This window comes from Sturnira hondurensis, unplaced genomic scaffold (assembly GCF_014824575.4).
Source record: "Sturnira hondurensis isolate 20B ecotype Veracruz unplaced genomic scaffold, ASM1482457v3 Scaffold0000022, whole genome shotgun sequence".
Taxonomy (NCBI): Eukaryota; Metazoa; Chordata; class Mammalia; order Chiroptera; family Phyllostomidae; genus Sturnira; species Sturnira hondurensis.
In genome coordinates this window covers 1,148,499-1,168,245 of record NW_028072653.1, presented here as the reverse complement: position 1 = coordinate 1,168,245, position 19,747 = coordinate 1,148,499, and the positions used below count along the sequence as shown (strand labels likewise).

The following is a 19,747-nucleotide window of genomic DNA, read 5'->3' as shown; positions in this document are numbered from 1 at the left end:
TCATAGTTTTGATCATCTTTTTCTTAAATAAGTACCTTTAACATTTCATGTAATGATAGCTTGGCGATGATGAACTCCTTTAGTTTTACCTTGTCTGGGGAGCATTTAATCTGTCCTTTTATTCTAAATGACAGCTTTGATATATAGAGTAATCTAGGTTGTAGATCATTGTTTTTCATCACTTTGAATAGTTTTTGCGAGTTCTTTTTCTGGCCTGCAAAGTTTCCTTTGAGAAAATAGCTGACAGTCTTATGGGAACTCCTTTGTAGGTAACTATTTGCTTTTCTCTTGCTGCTGTTAAGATTCTTTTTTATCTTTAACCTTTGGCATTTTGTTATTTTTTTTTATTTTAAGCATATTTTATTGATTATGCTGTTAGAGTTGTCCCATTTTTTCCTTCCCCTTTACCCTCCCTCTACCCTGCACCCCCTCCCTCCAGCATTCCCCCTCCCTCAGGCATTCCCTACCTTAGTTCGTGTCTGTGGGTTGTGCGTGTAACTTTTTTGGCTTCCCCATTTCCCATACTATTTTCAATCTCCCCCTGTCTGTTTTGTACCTACCAATTATGCTTCTTACTCTCTGTACCTTTTCCCCCATTCTTCTCCCTCCCACTTCCCACTGATAACCCTCCCTGTGATCTCCATTTCTATGATTCTGTTCCTGTTCTGGTTGTTTGCTTAGTTGTTTTTTGTTTTTGTTTTTTAGATTCAGTTGTTGAAAGTTGTGATATTGTCATCATTTTACTCTTCATAATTTTGATCTTCTTCTTTTTCTTAGATAAGTCCCTTTAACATTTCATATGATAAGGGCCCGGTGATGATGAACTTCTTTAACTTGACCTTATCTGGGAAGCACTTTAGCTGCTGTTCCATGCTAAATGATATCTTTGATCAATAGAGTTATCTTGGATATAGGTCCTTGCCTTTCGTGACTTGGAATACTTCTTTCCAGCCCCTTTTGCCTACAAGGTTTCTTTTGAGAAATCAGCTAATAGTCTTATGGCAACTCCTTTGTTAGGTAACTGTTTCATTTTCTCTTGCTGCTTTTAAGATTCCTTATATTTAATCTTGGGAAATTTAATTGTGATATGTCTTGGTGTGCTCCTCCTTGGGTCCAACTTCTTTGGGCCTCTCTGAGCTTCCTGGACTTGCATGTCTATATCCTTTGTCAGATTGGGAAAGTTCCTTCATTATTTTTTCAAATAAGTTTTCAATTTCTTGCTTTTCTTCTCCTTCTGGCAGCCCTACGAGTTGGATGTTGGAATGTTTATTGTTTTAGATCCTTCTAAACCTCTCCTCATTTTTTTGAAATTTTATTTCTGTCTGTTCTGGTTTAATGTTTGTTTCTTCCTTCTGTTTAAATCATTGATGTGAGTCCTGGTTTCTTCCTTTTTGCTCTTGGTTCCCTGTATATATTTTTTTAAATTTCATTTTATATAGCCTTCACTACTTCCTTTATTTTGCATCTGTACTCAAATCATTTCTGTGAGCATTCTGATTACTAGTGTTTTGAGCTCTGCCTCTGATAGGTTGGCTGCTTATGTCCTGGTTGCTTAGTTCTTTTTTGGAGTTTTGACCTGTTCTTTGACCTGTTCTTTGTTTGGACCATATTTCTTTGTTTTGGTGCACCTGTTATGTTGTAATGGGCAGAGCCTTAGGTATTTGCCAGGGCAGGGCAACCCCTGTGGGCCAGGTTGATGGAGTCTCCCAAATGGTGTCCCTGGTCTGTGGATTTGTGTGGCAGAGGGCTCAGTAGGGGACAGTGCCACTGCCTGGCCTCTGGAGTTTTGTTTAGGAGGAGACTGTCCCCCAGCACTTGCTCTGATGCCAGCCACTTCAATTTCTCCCATATACCACTGGTGCCCTTCCATTTGCTGCCCTGGTGCTGGAGCCCAGAGGTAGTGAGTCTGCTTAAGTCCTAAGTCCATTGCTGGCCCTTTAAGAGGAGATGCTTGAGACTTGTGCAGTTTCTTCTTCTGCCCCCAACCCCCACTGTTTTTTACAGCCAGAAGTTATGGGGACTTATCTTCCTGGCACTGGAACCGTGGACTGAGTGGTCTGGTGTGGGACTGGGATCCTTCACTCCAGAGATAGCCCTCCCAGTTTTTATCCATCACACGTGGGTGTGGGGCTGCCCCTTCTGCGTCTCTGCACCTTTCTTTGCTTCTGCATGTCTCTGTCCCTCCTACCCATCTAGATGAATGTGACTTCTGCAACTCCTTGTTGATCGTACTTCCATGCAGTTTGATTTTCTGACTATTTTGAGTGATACTTGTTTTGTAGTCTGGTTGTAATTTTTGCTGTGCTTGTGCGAGGAGGCAAGCCACGTTTACCTATGCCTCCATTTTCACCTGAAGTCTATATTCATCACACACAATTTTGTGGTGATAAAAAATAAAAATATAAGTGAAAATGTTTAGAGATATAATGTATAAATAGCTATATAATTGAAATAATACTACAGATTAGTATGTGATTGGTACAGGTGTTAAGAATTCTGAGAGAGTAGGTGATTCCTGGATAAAGGATTTACATTACGTGTGTGTGTGTGTGTGTGTGTGTGTGTGTGTAGCTTGAGTTGGCTTAAAGCCTTTAGAAAAAGAGAGATTAGAGTGGGGGCTTGTGTTTTCCTGGGAACACAATTAATTAATTAACCATATTTGCTTATAGGGAGGAACAGATGTTGACAAGCTAGGACCAAAAAAGTGAGAATGAAGGATCCCAAATACTGGGCTAGGAAATATGAAGAAGGTGTCAACAATGTGATGCTAGTAGAGCCTTGGGAAGATTCATCTGGGTGGTGTGTCTGGGATAGATCTCTGGGGAGGAGGACCAGCCAGTGGGTCTTGTAACACAGGGGTGCCTAGCTTTCCCCACCCATAGCAGTTGTGAGTACTAACATCCCTGCCCGTCAGAGAGCATTTTCCGTACTGACCCTGCACTCCCTGGAGCGGAGGTTTGCACTGCAGGGTGGAGTGGGTGGGAGATGATGGCATACGATGTAAGAACTCAAAATACTGTTAAAATTGTTAAGGTTTAATGCTACAAAAGCCTGAATTCGCTTTCAAGTAGCTAGAACTGGGAATGAAACTGAGAGCAAGCTGTTGAGGAAGAAAAGAGTTGATGGTACTCGGCAGTTGTCTGAGTGTGGAGGAAAGGACTGAGTCTCGTGGCTCAGAAACACCCGGTCAGCGCTGTGACTTGCCCTGAACCCCAGAACAGCGACCAGCATGACGAAGGGTGCACATGGGACAGTATTTGTGATGTTGAGCATGACAAACACCCATTAGTTGGTAATGTAATGGTTGTGTTACTACTAGGCAACAGGCACTTTAAAATAATTCTTTTTTTCTCTAGGAGTTTATGGAAACACTTCCGTGCTGTGAGCCTTTGTTTATTTTTGCTGATATTCCCTGCTTATATGGCTTACATGATTTGTCAGTTTTTCCACATGGATTTTTGGCTCCTTATCATTATTTCCAGCAGCATTCTCACCTCTCTTCAGGTAAGCCTAGAATTATTAACCTTATATAATAAGTGAGTTTCTTATTTTTCCTTCCAGAAAAGTAATTAAACTCTTTCAGGTTCATGATTGTAAGTGACCTATTTAGGTGATTACTTCCTACCCTTTTTACTAGAATACATTACATTTATTTGAGCACAGAAGTTTGAAGGTAGGTAATAAAATACTAGATATGTCTTGTCACTTACTACTTTTTTACCAAGATAACTAAACTTTGTAATGGAATACATTGATACATACATTTTTTAAAAAATGGTATGATACAGAGCTGTCATGTAAATTGGTTAAGTAACTGTAAAAAATATAGTTACTACATAAGATAGAGTGTTTAGAGCATTTTTTTAGTAAATGCCCATTCAGAAATATCCGTAGTTTCGTGATGTGTATAAGTACGTAATTGAGTATTAGCCCACAGACACAAAATTGCCCTGAAAGTGATAAGCTTATTGTATGGTGGATCTTTGCTGCCTGATCTGTAAGACGTTAAAGAATATATAACTTCTTCACTGGCAGTAAAGATTTATTCGTTGTTCCTTATATGGAAGTAACAGTTCTTTCAAAGTTGAGGAACAGCTATAACAGCAGAGGTGGGAAAATTCGGATAGAATTTTATGGGTTTTGGTGACCTAGGGAATAAGAAGAGGAAGTAGGGAGAGTCAGAGAAAACTGAGTACCAGTCAAAGTCATTTTAGGAAAGTTAAGTCTCAGGGTAAGGCTTTTTGGTCTCCAGTAACCTGGGCTACTAAGATCACCTGTACTTTATTATACCACTGTCTCCTCTAGATAGTAGTAGGATATCCTGAAAGTGTTAGGAGTGTGTTGATGTTTAAAGTCTATGAAAAACCTTTCTTAGAGATCATACTGCATTTTTAAAAAAGGTTTTATTTGTTTTTAGAGAGAAGGGAAAGGGGAGAGACAGAGGGAGAGAAACACTGGTTGCCTCTCTCATTCTCCCCCAGCTGGGGGCCTGGCTCACAACCCAGCCACATTCCTTGACTGGGAATCAAACCAGCAACCTTTCAGTTCGCAGGCCAGCACTCGGTCCACTAAGCCACACCAGCCAGGGCTGATCATATTCTGTTTTAATATACATGCTTTTTCTTTCAGGTTCTGGGAACACTATTTATTTATGTCTTATTTATGGTTGAGGAATTCAGAAAAGAGCCAGTAGAAAATATGGATGATGTCATCTACTATGTGAATGGCACTTACCGCCTGCTGGAGTTTCTGGTGGCCCTTTGTGTGGTGGCCTATGGCGTCTCAGAGACCATCTTTGGAGAATGGACAGTAATGGGCTCAATGATCATCTTCATCCATTCCTACTATAACGTGTGGCTTCGGGCCCAGCTGGGGTGGAAGAGTTTCCTTCTCCGCAGGGATGCTGTGAACAAGATCAAATCATTGCCCCTTGCTACGAAAGAGCAGCTCGAGAAGCACAATGATATTTGTGCCATCTGTTACCAGGTGAGCTGCACAGTAAGACTCCACTTGGGTGGCTCACGTGGTAGACCTCTGGGATTTTAACCACATTCACCAGATTCAGGTTATCCCCAGGCAGAATTATTTCCTGGGTACAAAGAAAGTGGGCCTCAGAAATTATTAGACCTGGTAAAATATTTCCATTTTATTTCTAAATTACGTTCTTAATTTAGTCCTTTAAATTCTAATATATTGTTATTTTCAACATTATTGCTCACCCATAAATAAAGGAAAAACAGGTCAGGTGTATTTTATATTTTACTCCTGAATACATTTATACATACACACCCACCCACAGAGAGATATATGCACTATTAAATACATAATGTCATTCAGGAGTCAGCAACTTCTGAAAAGTGGTGTGCCAAGATTCTGACTCTGTTCTTTCTGGAATTTCACAGGGTGGGGAAGAAGTGTTCATTTGCTTTGTGTAGGAGGAGAGAGTTTGTGGCTACTTGGGAGCTGATGGACGTCTGCAGTGGGTACAAGCCTCTCCATGCAGGGTGGGGCGGGGACGTGTTAGGGGCACCAGTTGGGGTGCCACTGCCATCTGCCTGCCTGTGGTACGTGTGCTGTGTAGAGCTGATGATTCCCTCCTATTGAAAATTGAAAGATGGTATTTAAATCATCTTGAAAATATAACAACAAAAAATAGACCTAGAGTTTAGTCACCAGTCACCTGTGCAAGGGGGTGGTTGAGTAGCAGCTTTTAACAGCTTAAATTCCACTGTGGGAAGTGTGGACAGAAATTATGGGCAACAGCAGAAGCTGTTCCTTCAAAGTCACTGTTGAGGTGTGGGCTGCCAGGTGTCAGTGAGGACACAGGGAACCCTCCCTCCCCAAGGCTTCTGGACAGGTTCGGTGGGGTATGTGTTTGTGTGTCTTCCAGACCATCTAGAATAAGAATTTTTTTCTACGAATGAAATGCAGTTACCACTTTTTGCTGTTAGTGAAGTAGTTTTTTCCAGGTTGTTTTTGCCTTTGGGTGTGAGGCGTGTAAAGTCAGTTTCCCCGAGTGACGTGGTCCTTGTTTCAGTCCTGGCTCCTTGGCGCTCAGCACTTCGTTGTGTGCAGGGCAGAGCGCAGCAGTGACAGATTTGGGGCACGTCAGCGTAGTGGCCTGTGTCTGAATGTCCCAGCTCTGGGATTTGAGTCCTCTTTTTATATTTCCTGTTGTCACATCACTTTTTTTGAGGTGCTCGAACTACCTGCTGATACCACACAGAAAATGGAAGTCAGATTGCTTAACTTCCCAGCTGGCTGCTTTTCCTTGGATGGCTTTCTGCTTAACAACTGATTCCCAAGTGTTACCAGCTCTTGGCAAGGAATTTCTACGATAGCCACAACTCCTTGTTTTGAGACTTTAAACAAAATTAATGGTCAATGTACCATATGTATAATCTTAAATTTCAACTTCATGTTCTCAACCTTCCTTCCCAAAATATAGCTAAAGCAAGGAATATTAATGCAGAACACTTTGTGTTCCAGCTGCTGTTGAACTTGAGTGTGCATGAAAAGTCATGTGGTGTCTTGCTTTAACTGGAGATCCTCGGTGCCATCTCTAGCTCTCCTGAATCGGTTGTCAGCATCTAGCCCAAGAATATGCTTGGCTAACAAACACTTGGGTGATTCTGATGCAAGGGGAGAAACACTGGCTTATACAGATCATATCTTGAAAACTGGATATATACACTGAAATTGACATTGCCACTTCCTTGCCAATACCCTGGTGTTGTATGGCTGATTTTGTCTACTTGCCAAGAATCTCCTCCTAGAATAATGTGTTCCACTGTGGAAAAGTCACGTTTTCATCAGGCGTTCTGAGGTTCTGGTTGTACTGGTACCACACTGTTGGGGACCCAGTAACCACACTGCACAGTTGTGTGACCCTTGTGCTTCGCTCCCGGCAGAACCCAGTGAAAGGGGTCATTTCTTCCTCGTGTTTGGTTTATGAGGAAGAATGTGCTGAGATTTGAGGAACTTATTGTTGAAATTTATTCAGCCAGTGGTTCTTGCATTATTTGTATAAAAGGGGTCTCTGATGGCAAGAGAATTATTACTAAAATATAAAATGAGTTTTATTCTAAGATCTGTATTACAGATTTTCTTCGGGGAATTTGTGAAAAAAATATGTTGCAACTAGAACTTTTGGGGGTATCAGCAAAGATTTTAGATAAGAGACACTTACGAGGTATCTCTGTTCCCCTTTTAGGACATGAAATCGGCTGTGATCACGCCTTGTAGCCACTTCTTCCACGCAGGCTGTCTGAAGAAGTGGCTGTATGTCCAGGAGACCTGCCCTTTGTGCCACTGCCACCTCAAAAACTCCTCCCAGCTTCCAGGGGTGGGGACTGAGCCGGTTCCACAGCCTCAGGCTGCAGCTGGGCAAAATGTCACACTCCGGGCAGGTACTGAACCCCCAGATCAAGAGCGTTCTCAAGGGACTGGGATGCAAGAAGGTTCCAGGGACAATAATGAGAGCATTGCCAGCAGTTCAGGTAGCCAGGAAGGGACTTGTGAGCCCAAGGAATGTGCTCTTAGTGCAAAAGATGGAACATGTCCTGTTGACGTCAGCCCAGAAGAGACGCAGCAGGAGGAGCGAGGAGGCACTCGGAGGGGAAGTTAACTCCCTGTGGAGTCTGTGCTGAGACCTGAGGAACGAATGTATGAGGCGATGAGATAGGAAACTGACATTCCAAGGATCTAATACAGGAAGTTCTCTCAGTGGAGATCACCTGCTTTCGTGCCCTTGACCTTGTGGGAGAAATTTCACAATGTATGCTAATCGAAATGTATTTATATATTCTGAGCTGATGTTTTGTAGAGGTTTGCCAAGGAAACTCAACCTCAACTACTTCAGAAACTGCCCCTGATATGTAAGGGATACATAAAATCAACTGTGAGTGTTTGAAAGGGACTAAAAGGAAGATAAAGCGCAGGAAGGACAGCCTGGGAAGAAGCAGGCGGCAGTGGGACTGACGTGTCACTTTCTGTGGGACAGGCTCATTCTCCTTACAGAATATGAGTAGTGTCCACCCCTTTCCCCACCCCTTTTCCCTCGGCTAATTGGAGCTCGTCTGGTGATTATTGAGTTTTGTACAGCATTGATCGAAATCAAAGATATAAAAGCATTGATTGTATTCAGAGATCGAAACCCGCTCCTATACTCTGTATGTGCTTCGGGGGAGGGGCGGGTGGGTACTTGGGCCTTGTGAGTGTATTCACGTAATCTGAGACTCTTGAACTTTCTGATGGAGTCTTCAATATTTTGTGTATATGAAACTTTTGTTAATATGTTGTACACTCTGTTGGCTGTGTGAAGTAAACTAAAACTCTAGTGAACACTTTGGAGTCCACGGTAGTGTAGGGGACCAGAGTGGGAAGAGCTTTAGGGCACTGATAAAGGCCCGAGTGTACTTTTCAATCCTGTGTAATGTTTAATTCTCGCAACTGAATTGAAACAGTGTTAAATTATGGCAATATTTGCACTTTGGGAATGAGTACATAATTGTATGATCACACTCTGCAAATGCCACTTTTAAACCTGTTAATAGACTTTGCACCTTTTCTTTGACAAGGATGTGTCATATTTAAATTTTTACATTCATCATGGTGACAAGTTAGAACTGGGGAGGGGGGAATGTAATTTTTTATGGGAATTTTGATATGAAAAGAAGAAATTAAGTCATTTATTTATACAATAGGCTTGGCTTTAAAAGTGTTTTTCAGACTCTGTATTCCTAAAGTGGGATGTGACTTTATTTTATTTTAGTAGGAAAATTGGATGTAGACTGACAGACATAGCTGAATGTCTTAATAAATTTAAATTTGAAGATAACTTTTTTCTGATTATTATTATAAAGTGTTTTCTTGAAATTCTGTTCTTAGGAGATTTAAAAAAAATCCAGCTGGGTTTCTCATATCTTGATCCCTGTCCAGAATGCTCTGTAAAGGACACAACTTTTTGCTTGAAAATGTGCCAGTTCTTTGAAGTCTGCACCAGTGGCAGCTGACCCTGGTCTGCACCAGAAACATCTGGGGGCTTATTTTTTAAATTGTACATTTTTAAACCCCACTTAAGACCTACCAGCCGAACTTTCTGGGGAGCCTGAGAGTGTGCTCTTCACAGTGTTCTGTGGCCTGATACCTGCAAAGTTTCATGTTTAGAAAAGTGGCGAGACCTGAATGAATTTCTCCCTGGTGGAGCTTGAAGGTTCCCACCGTCCTGTCCTGTTGGTGAGCCAGCTTAGGCAGAAGGCAGAGCAGATGGCTCCCTCTAGTGGTAGCCAGGCCGCTGTGTAAGACCCAGCAGCAATCTCCGATTTAAAACTGATTTTCAGCCTTTGGGTTAAGAGTACTTGTTCAAATATTAAACTTTCTGGTGCTTTGTTTGAAGGGATTTAAATTGCATATGAAGTTGAAATTATTTGCAGCATGGTGAACTTGGCCAGCCTTTAGCACTGTTTATATTTCTGACCAAAGGATTCTGACACAGACCTAAGGGAAAGTACTCAGATGTTTTAATAAAAGTAGAGACTTCTTTTTTTTTCTTCCAATTTTTTTATTTAATTATTTTTCAAGTACAGTTTTCTATTTATCCCATCCCATCCCACCCCCGTGCTCCCCTCCTCCCTCCCATTTCCACCCTTCTCAGTTGTTGTCCATGTATCTTTTATATATGTTCCTCTAAATCCCTCCCCTATTTCCCCTGAAATTCCCTCCACTCTTCCCCCTGGTCACTGTCAGCCTGTTCTCTATTTCAGTGTCTTTGGTTATATTTTGCTTGCTTCATTGTTTTGTTGTTTAGCTTCCTGTTAAAGGTGAGATCATATGGTATTTGTCCTTCAACACCTGGCTTATTTCACTCAGCATAATGCTTTCCAGTTCCATCCATGATGTTGTTGTAGAGATGTCTTTGGCACTAAATTTCACACTACAATACACTTCTTTGCCTCCTATTAGCACAGAGACCCCAGCTCTGCTTGCCAAGTTGCAGGAGCCTCTGCTCAGCAGTCTAGCCTGGTGGACTAATAACAGTCTCTCAGTGTGTATCCTTTTGTTTCAGGCAGGAAAGCTGTCTAACCTTGTAGTGACAAAAACCCTCAACTCTCAGTGGCTTTAAAACAAAATTTATGTCTCACACACATTGCTTGTGTGTCTGTTTGCTTAGGAGTAGACACTCAGGGATCTAGGCTGATGGAATAGCCACTGTCTTGAACCTTTGTGATGGTCATGGCCAAGGGAAAGTGCTGTGGGAGGAATGAGCAAGTACATCCCCCGACCCAGCGGTGATGCTCGTCCCTTCCTTTCATACCCTCCTACAGCAGGTGGCCCTGCCAGCGAGGGTGGGTGTGGCAGTTCGGTCGTCGTCCTGTGGCCTGGACAGAACAGATTAGCAGTGCTGGTGACACGCCCCAGATGGAAGCAACACATAATTTTGTTTACACATGAAGCAAAACTTGGGAGCACACCTGTGAATGGCTCTGAGCATACTGGTTGAGAACCTCTGACTTAATTTTAATTTGTTCCTTGTTCTCATATGCTAGGGTGATAGCATTGTATCATGCCACCTGTCTTTTGAATTTCTGTTTTCCAGCCATTTTTGTAAGTTTCCAACTCAACTGCCAGACTTTGGACCCATGGAGAAGACAAAGTTTAACATAGTTTGTATTCAACACTACTGAAGAGAAAACAAGAAAATTAGGTGTCCCTTTATTATTATTATTATTCCCCTATTATATTATTCTTCATCAAACTATGTGAGAACGTGTCACATTCCTCATGGGCCCCTTTTAGGCCACTTGTGCCGTCCACGTGACAATCCCCATTATTTTCCAGACGGTGTGTACCTGTTTTTCACGCATGATCACTCTTCTCTCAAAAACCTTTTTACCCCTTTACAAGCTTTGACATCAAAATTAGCACTTAACAGTCTAAATTCTCATCCTAGTTATACCTGTGTATTTCCGGTGTGTGGTGGTTCTCATTTTGTAAAACTGCTGCCCCTGTGGTCTGAACGTGCTCTTTGCACAGCCTCTCTCTGGAGCTTGGATTTTCAAACACCAGGCATCCCGGAGGCCCCTCCCTCCTTAGGGCTTTGGTGCGTTCTCTGGAGTCTGCCCTGGCTTCGTCAGCATTTCACATCGGAACACTGCTTTCCCCAACGGTTTGACATGATGTCAAATTGGGATAATGATTAGTTAATAGAAAAGGAAAAATGTTGCAGTTTCCAAGTTTACAAGGGAGGGCTTTTCCCCCAGCTGTGGTAATGGGTAATGGGACAAAGGCTCTACAGAGGGTTAAATATTAATAATAAGTCAGGTGCCAGTTTTGAAAAGCTGCCTTTAAAAGTCAGTTTTACACTCTAGTTGCTTCATAAAAATAGAGCTCTTAAATATATTCCAGAACAGAAAAAATTTTTAAAACATGGCAAGTTGAAAGTGGGAATTATAAGGTTTTGATTATTTTTTTAATGCTGTATGTTCCATTTTTTCCCACACTGCTTATTATTTGAAAACTATTTAAAGAGAATAAACGTCTCTCCTAATCTTGCTTTTGGAATTAGTCTTTTCAAGTTATTTTTATGTCCATTGGCAGCAGAAACCGCCCCCCCCCCCCATGGAGAAGCACACCCACCGCCCAGTCATTTCCACTTCTCTTTTTAAAGTTGATTTGGTTTCTGAAATTCAAATACATTCCAAGTAATTTGATAATTCATCACCTAAGGCACACCTGTTTCTCCCGCCTTTGAAGACAGAGAATGCTATGACTTCAGGGGGAAAAAAAGGATTTTATTTTATTAGGCACTACTTGCTTGGAAAAAAATTAAAAATAGTAGGAGCTGCTTGCGGAACTAGTCATTCTTGTGGCCACTCAGAAAAATACTTTCTCTCCAGTAGATTTGACAAGAGTTTTTTTCTCTCGAGTTGGGCAGGTTGAGAGGTAGGACGTTCCCAGGGAACACTGAGCGAACCCTGCTCCTAACTAAGCTGGCATCCTCTTCCTTCTCCTTGGCTTTCACCAACGCTCATGTGCGTGTTCTTTCCCTAATCCATTTTGATGATTGTTGGGCTACTGGACCCTTCATTTTTCTTCCTATTCTTCATAGGTACCAGCAACCCCTTGCTTTGCTTTTTGTTTTATGTATTCTAAGGTGTGGCATCAGATTTGCTGGAAATACAGTCTTTGTGAATGTGGAAGCAATCCTGAGCCAATTCTAGATGGAATATTCTCTTACTTTCCAAATGAGAACTTGCCAAACGGAAGGAATTTCCGCGCGGTGCTGTGCCTGCTAAGTTTCCTTTGACAAGCCTTTTATCAGCCCTGTTGGACCCAGGGAAAAGCAGGCCGTGGGGGAGGAGTTTTGACTAAAGGCAGGAGCTCTGGTCTGTCGTTTTTCACTCCCTTTCAAGCTGTGGGGTCCTTGGCTAGCCCTCGTGATTCTAAGGTATCACTCTGCTCAGGATGTTGCCCATCTACCACTGACTGAGTGATGAAATTCGTATGTATTTTTATGTGCTGTGCAAATATGTAACTGAACTCGCGTTTGGCTTACACTGGGTTCCCAGTGCTTGGCTGGGGGCGGCGGCCCTGTTAACTATCCACTGAGTGAACAAATGATCCTAGTTCCTCGGATAACCCCGCAGTTCGAAAAAGGCATAGAATGTGGTTCGTTCTAGAGGCAGAGAGCATAATGTTTGGTGCCAGCTAGGTGATGTCATTTCTGGGATTGGTTTTTGATGGTCTAACTCAATTGAGATACAGAACTCTGGGCTTCTAGAACAGAGATTCCAAATCTGGGCCATCCAGGTAACATCTGGGCTGGTGAACTTTGCTGTGTTTTAAGGCTTGGCCTCCAGGGTGCACTTCAATCAAGGCTGTTTTCCAAAACATCTGAACTGGTTGCTAACTACTTTAAACAGTGCAAGCCTATAAATACAAACTCGATTTCACACTCGTCTCCGAAAATTGGAGGAGCAGGCCGCACGAGGTTAGTCATTCCTGCCTGGCGACAGTTGGCAGGAGCTGAGGTGGGTTGAGTGGGCTAGTTTCTAATTCACTCCCATCCCCTCCCCACCACGACCTGCTCTTGAAGATCTGTTATCATCAAACTCTTCTGTGTTTCCCTAGGAGATGCTGTGATTATTGGGCAAGTATAGCTTCTCATTTAATGAAACTGTGTAGTGCAAATATCCTGTGTTGATCAAAGTGAAAAATGCAAGAGAACCCAAAGCATTGTGGGTGAATGTGATGTTCATTTGGGAAAGTGTAGAATCTGTATATTTTCATTTTTCTCTCATTACAGTAGTTCAGTTTTGTTTTTCTTATAAGTGGCCTAGTGTTTCATTGGAACTTACTTTCAATTTCGGTGTGTTAGAATTTAATACTCTGGTATCACCAAATTGTTGCACAACCTGAGGCCAGTGTTTCTCCATCTTCGCTGGGCATTGGAAACAGGTGGGAAGCTTGTCAAAAATACAGATGCCTGGGCCCCGCCCTGCAGATTCTGATTGGGTAGGTTTTCGGTGAGACTGAACATCTCATCTTTTTACAAATGTTGCAGATGATTCTGATCCCATGGACACGTGAGAAGCTTTGATATAGAGTAAATGTTCCTGCTCTTCTGGAGAGGGGCGGGGTTCCTGGTTTTGGGAGCCACCGCTTTTATGGAAGAAGGTTTTTAGAGAAGAGATAGGAAGACGATGGCCTCTGAGCAACGTCTGTGGTTGAACTGCCTCTGAGCTCACAGCTTACAGGTCTTCTGCAGCGAAGCGGTACAGCCCAGCGGGCATGTCAGTGCAGGTGCACGTGCAAAATCTGACCCTGTCGACCAACCATTTTGGTTGACTAACCACCCAGAACTGTCTGAAACTATTTATGTTTGAAGGTAAAACATTGTCAGTTTTTTTCCTCCCCCTGCCCCCGCCCCAAGCACACAGAATTAACCATAGAATTTTGGAAACAAACCTTCGGAGATCTAGCAGTGTGATGCTTTTAGAATCCAATATGAAGGTAGAAGTAATAGCACACCATTTATGAGACGTGGACTTGGAGGGTTCCCAGCAGCCACCACCCCTGACATGGGGGTCGGGGGTCAGTGTGTATGAAATCCTTCTCCCCAAATTGCCCAGGCCTGGTAGTACCATCGCCACGTGTTTGGAGAACTGAGCAGTCAGAGCTGGTGAACTGCTGCCCCTCCCTCTCCCTTGCGGTTTGATCCCAAGGCCCCATAACCCTGTGTTCCAACGAACAGAACTCACGGCTAGTGTTTTTCACACGTCTGTCAAGTCAAGCATCACATCCTTTTTTTCTGATATTCTTCAACGAAGTGTTAGCTAACCCTGGCCTTGTGCCAGGCACTCTTTTAATCCCTTTACACAGAACAACTCCTTACACTCACTCACCTGTTGAGGTAGGTATTAGCATCCCCATTTTCCAGATGATAAAACTGAGGCAGAGAGGTATTCAGTGATTTGCTCCAAGTCCAAAGTGGTCAGTCAGTACTGGGGCCCAGGAAGTGTGGCTTCCGAGCCTACTTAATCTTGACATGAGTATGTATGTCTACACAGACACATGTTTTTCATAATTTTTTATTCTTAAACTTGGTGGAGGTGGTAGGAAAGGCACTTCAGGGGCTGTTTCTTGTAGACAGCTGTGTGGGGGGTCCTTTGCAGGTTTCATTCATTCAGTAGCCACCATCAGGAGGCTCCATCAGGTGGTCTCCTTCAGGCCCCAATTCTGTTCTTTGACATGGGCAACAGAATTTCCTCAGTTCTACGTAAAGTGTAGAAACAGCCTCAACCAGTATCCCCGCCCCCACCCCACCTCCTCTTGGCTCCAACCAGCTAGCCTTCCCTGTGTCCCCACAGCCTCTAATCAACACCTTTGTAAGTAGATCTTAGACACCGGGCATGGGCTCAGTGCCAGGTACACTCCCTGCCCTGGCGTTCAGACGGCGTGATGAGGTCCTTGATAGGGACCGTAGCATCTGTACTTGTCTGTGCTTTTGTGAAGGTCATTGTTAAGTACAAAGTGACTAGGCAGGCATTTAAGCTCGTCGTCCCTGGATTCATTTTCCACCGACTGTGAACAAACTGTCAGTGTTTAAAATGGACACCCAAACCCAGCTTTGTCGACACTGTGGAGACAGGTTCTTGGAATCGGGGTCCCCTAGCATAGTGGTGCTCGAACTTGTCTGCACAGTGGAATCCCCTGGGCTGGGTGAGACCAGGACACCAGGATGTGGGAAAGCTTTTTAAGGGATTCCTGGGTACCAGCGTCTGGCAGCCTCAGTGCCCGAGGGATCAGCGCTCTGCAGCTCTGTTCCTTTGACGCTCTGCAGATCGGGCAGGCTGGGACCTGGCAGCCAGCGTCCCTGGGGGGCAGCAGCTGCCCCACCCCGACCCTTCCTATTCTCAGCACCCAGTCTGCTCTTGAACTGCTTCAGGCCTGCTGACCTCTGCTGCCTCTGCCGGGATGGGCTCAGACTTGGCAAACCCGCCCTGGGGGCCTGGCTGTAACTGGCAAACGTGTTTTGTTTGGCTTGGACGAAGCTTCTGAAAGACATGAACTAACATGGAGAGATTTCACACTAAAAATCCGGATTCCTGAGTTTTCTGGAAATCAGAGCACTCCCTCGGTGTTACTCAGCTGGAGCCTAAGGGTTCCTGCCCCTTAAATGGGCATCTACCTCACCTCCAATGCCTAGTTCACCAGGCCTTCCTGGGACCCCATCATTCATTTATGTTACCTCTGACCCCTGCAGGTCACGTGACAGTCACCTTTGCTCACCCGTTGCTGAGTGTTGATTACATGTGCACAGCGTTTTCCAGCCACGGTTTGCTTCCTGCTTGTGCAATCCCCACCAAGGAAGCACTAGTCACACCCACACCCCCACACCCCCTTACGTTCCAGGTTCATTATCCCTTCTTTGATATTCACTTTTCCGATCATTCCCAGCTCCTACTCCTGTACTGTACCCTCACAACGGGATAGGGTTAGCAGTGTTTTCCAAAATACTGCAAACTTAAGTAGAAACCCGAAAGTATGTGATAGACCAGCTTCTCAAATTCAAATGCCTGTGGAGGTCAGGCAGGTACTGTCAAGGGCTGAGTAGGCTGGCAGGGGACCGCCAAGACCCCAGGAGTGTGTTTGGGGGGCAGCCCTCCCCAGCCGCCCTCTAGAGAATGCAGTGCTAGTGAACATTTTGTGATGATGGGAGACCCCTGTGTCTGCCCTGCCCAGCACAGTGGCCACAAGCCACGGGTGGCTGTTGAGCATTTGAAATGTGGCTACTGAGACGGAGGAGCTGCATTTTAAATCTTACTTAATTTTTGTTACTTTCAAGAGCCACATGTGGCTACGACCACCATACCAAAACAGCTCTAGCTGATGACTGCTGAGCAAAAATGAACGTGGATCCAGGGTGGCCAGATGTCCCAGAGCACCCAGGGACCCTTATTTTTAACGAGGCCTCTTCCATTTAGTGTGTTGGCTCCAGTTTCAAACGTTGTGAAAGCCAAACAAAACACATTAATGGGATGAATCGTGGCCAACCAAGGATGCCTGCCACCCACCAGATTAATGAACAGCCAAGGGCAGAGAGAAAAAACACCTTACCTGTGTGTCCGTGGAAAGCAAAGGGCATCCCTAATGTGCTGTTGCTCTGAAGTAGAGCCTGGCTTGCACCATGGAAGTTTGGTGGTTGAAAGTGTATCAGTGGTGGACTTTGCATATGTCCCGTCCTATGGAACCATACAGCAAGGGGCCCGGGACATGCTTGGTGGAGAAGAGGTCGTTGAATGAGAGGCAGCAGCAAGGGCGAAGGCCCAGGGGTGAGAGAGGACATACATAGCTGGTTGGGAACCTAAAGAGGCTTTCCAGAACTATGCTTCTAGTCCGCGGCCATTAGTGCTAAAATATGGTAGCCACCAGCCTCATATGACTATTTAAATTTCAACCGAATTTCATGGGGCAGGGAGCTTCTATGCTGTGAAGTAACGCCCATCCCCTACCAGGGCTCCTCTGCCCAATGTTATTTCTGCCTCTTCTGGCCTCAAATTCCTGTTACCCGAGCCAATTTGAGGATGGGGGGGGCGGGGATCACCTTATAACTTTACAGTAAAACCTTGTTCTATACCATTTACCCTCCCCCTCCCCCCGCCCCAGTTCTAAAGGAGCCGGAATTTCCGCAACTCCAAATCCCTTTCAAAAAGATGAGTCTGGACCAGAGAGGCCAGGTGGAACAAACTATAACACTTAAGACTGAAAATGGGACTTAAGAAATTATCTAGTTTGAGCTCAACCCTTTTAGCTCATGGGTGAAGAAACTAAGGCTCAGACAGCCAGATGATGTAGAATAAATAAAATTTCAATAATTAAAAATTCAATTTCTCAGTCACATTAGCCAGATTTCAATGGTCAATAGCCATGTGTGGCAGGTCACTGCCCTACTGGACCTTGGAGGTATTGGCCATGTTCATTCACCATGTCACACGCCACTTGGACAGCACTAGGGCTTAGAGAGTGCAGGAGATAAAGGTGGGGACGGGCCTCATGGCGGAGGCTACAGAGACTCTGGGACCAGGCCATGAGGTCACCAAGGGGCTGCTGCACCGAGTTAGGAAGGTTGGACTTTGAGCTGAAGATGTGCCTTTTAGGAGACTCATGCAGCTGCTGTGCCTTGTGGGAAACGGATTGGAAGGAGAGCTGGAGTGGATGCTGGAGACCTAAGAGGCTGGGCCAGTTGAGGTAAGAGATGAAGATGTCCCAGCACATTATCCTTTCGACACGACCCACTACCCCGTGCTTGGCTCAGGACCTGGCGTCCAGTCACCACGTCCAGAGCTAGACCTAGAATACCCACTCAAAACAGCCCCGATTCTGCCGGCAAGTAAGCTGAGGCTCGTGGTGGTTAAATGAGTCAGCCTCACAGACCACACAGCTAGTGAATTCCAGAACTATGCTTCTAGTCCACGGCCATTCGTACTAAAACTGGAGACTATTCTGTATGTTATTTTCCTCTCTGTACAAGGCTCACATCAACGACCCCCCTCATCCAGCCAGTCACTCTTTCTAACTACAGTCTCCCTTGCACTCCGTGTTCTTTACCTGATACGATGAAGAGATTTATAGTTGAGAGCAATTTTTGTTTTCAGAGCCAGTGTATTCTATTCCAAATTAAGAGGAATCACAGCTGCCCTGGCTGGTGTAGCTCAGTGGATTGAGCGCGGGCCTGTGAACCAAAGGGCTAAGGTTCGATTCCCGGTCAGGGCACATGCTTGGGTTGCAGGCCAGTTCCCAGCAGGTGACACATGAGAGGCAACCATACATTAATATTTCTCTCCCTCTCTCCTTCCCTTCCCCTCTAAAAATAAATAAATAAAATCTTTAAAAAATTCATTAAAAAAGAGTAATCACAGCTGGTTGGTTGAGTTTAATGCCAGAACCCAAGCTAGATAAAAGTCTTTTGTATGTGATATTGAATGTGTGAGCTTTTATAAAAATATGTGTGCCTTTGAGGAATTCCTCAGACATCTGGGGAATTTAAACTAATAATTTATAATAGATTTCCATGACTAGTATGATAATTCCCTAATGAAAAGAGTGGGGCTTTATCTCAAACTGTGTTGCAGTGAAAAGAAACTTCACTGAGACTTGGAAATTCTCAGCCTCCAGGTATATGTTCACTTATTTATTTTGCTCTTATTTTATTTCACTTTTTAAATAAATAAGACTTTAAAATTCCTTAAAGCCTTAAGGAATTTCCCTTTCCTGGGATAACTTTTATATTGACATAATTTTAAATTGATAGAAAAGTTGCTAGAATAGTACAAAGAACCCTTTGTAGTCTTCACCAGATTCACCAATTTTTAACTTTTTGCCACATTTGCTTATTTTCTCTCTCATCTCTCACACACACGCACACACACACACAATTAGTTTTTTAACTACTCAAGAATAAGCTTCAGACTCAATGCTACTTTACCCCTAAATATTTTAGCGTGTATTTTCTAATATTTTTATTTTATATAGTCACAGTAAAGTGATCAAAACAGAAAATTTTAACATTGGTACAGTTTTATTATTTAATCCACAATACCTAATTCAAAGAATTATTCAGATTTCACCAATTATCCCAAATAATGTCTTTTCTAGCTGTTTGCAATTGCTACCTCCACATCCTAGGCAGAATCAAATCTAGGATTATGTATGCCATGGAGTTGTTATGTTTCTTTAGTCTCCTTAATCTGGAACATCCCTCAAATTTTTTACTTTCATGATATTTTTGATATGTTTTTAATATATTTTATTGATTATGCTGTTGCAGTTGTCCTAATTTCCCCCTTTATTTCTCTATCCTGCACATCCCCTCCCACCTGCATTCCCTCACTTTAGTTCCTGTCCGTGGGTTATATGTATAAGTTCTTTGTCTTCTACATTTCCTATACTATTCTTAACCCATGCTGTCTATTTTGTACCTAGCTACTTACTTATGCTACTTATTCTCTGTACATTTTCCCCCCTCTGTCCCCATCCACTCCCCTGTTGATAACCCTCCCTGTGATCTCCATTTCTGTGGTTCTGTTCCTGTTCTAGTTGTTTGCTTATTTGCTTAGTCTGTTTGTTTTTATTTTTTTTAGGTTCAGTTCTTAATAGCTGTGAGTTTGTTGTCATTTTATCTTCTTTTTCTTAGATAAGTCCATTTAATATTTCATATAATAAGGGCTTGGTGATGATGAACTCC

General features: G+C 43.5%; 1 protein-coding gene across 1 annotated transcript in view; it reads left to right on the top strand.

Annotated features, from left to right (window-relative positions):
* Positions 1-8,839, top strand: part of RNF145 (ring finger protein 145) — a 57,703-nt gene extending 48,864 nt beyond the window's left edge. Inside the window, exons 9-11 of the mRNA XM_037050883.1 lie at positions 3,357-3,504; positions 4,630-4,986; positions 7,214-8,839. Of these exons, the coding sequence (XP_036906778.1) occupies positions 3,357-3,504; positions 4,630-4,986; positions 7,214-7,627 (919 nt within the window). The 3' untranslated portion in view covers positions 7,628-8,839. The remainder of the gene's footprint in view (positions 1-3,356; positions 3,505-4,629; positions 4,987-7,213) is intronic.
* Positions 8,840-19,747: the final 10,908 nt, after the last annotated feature.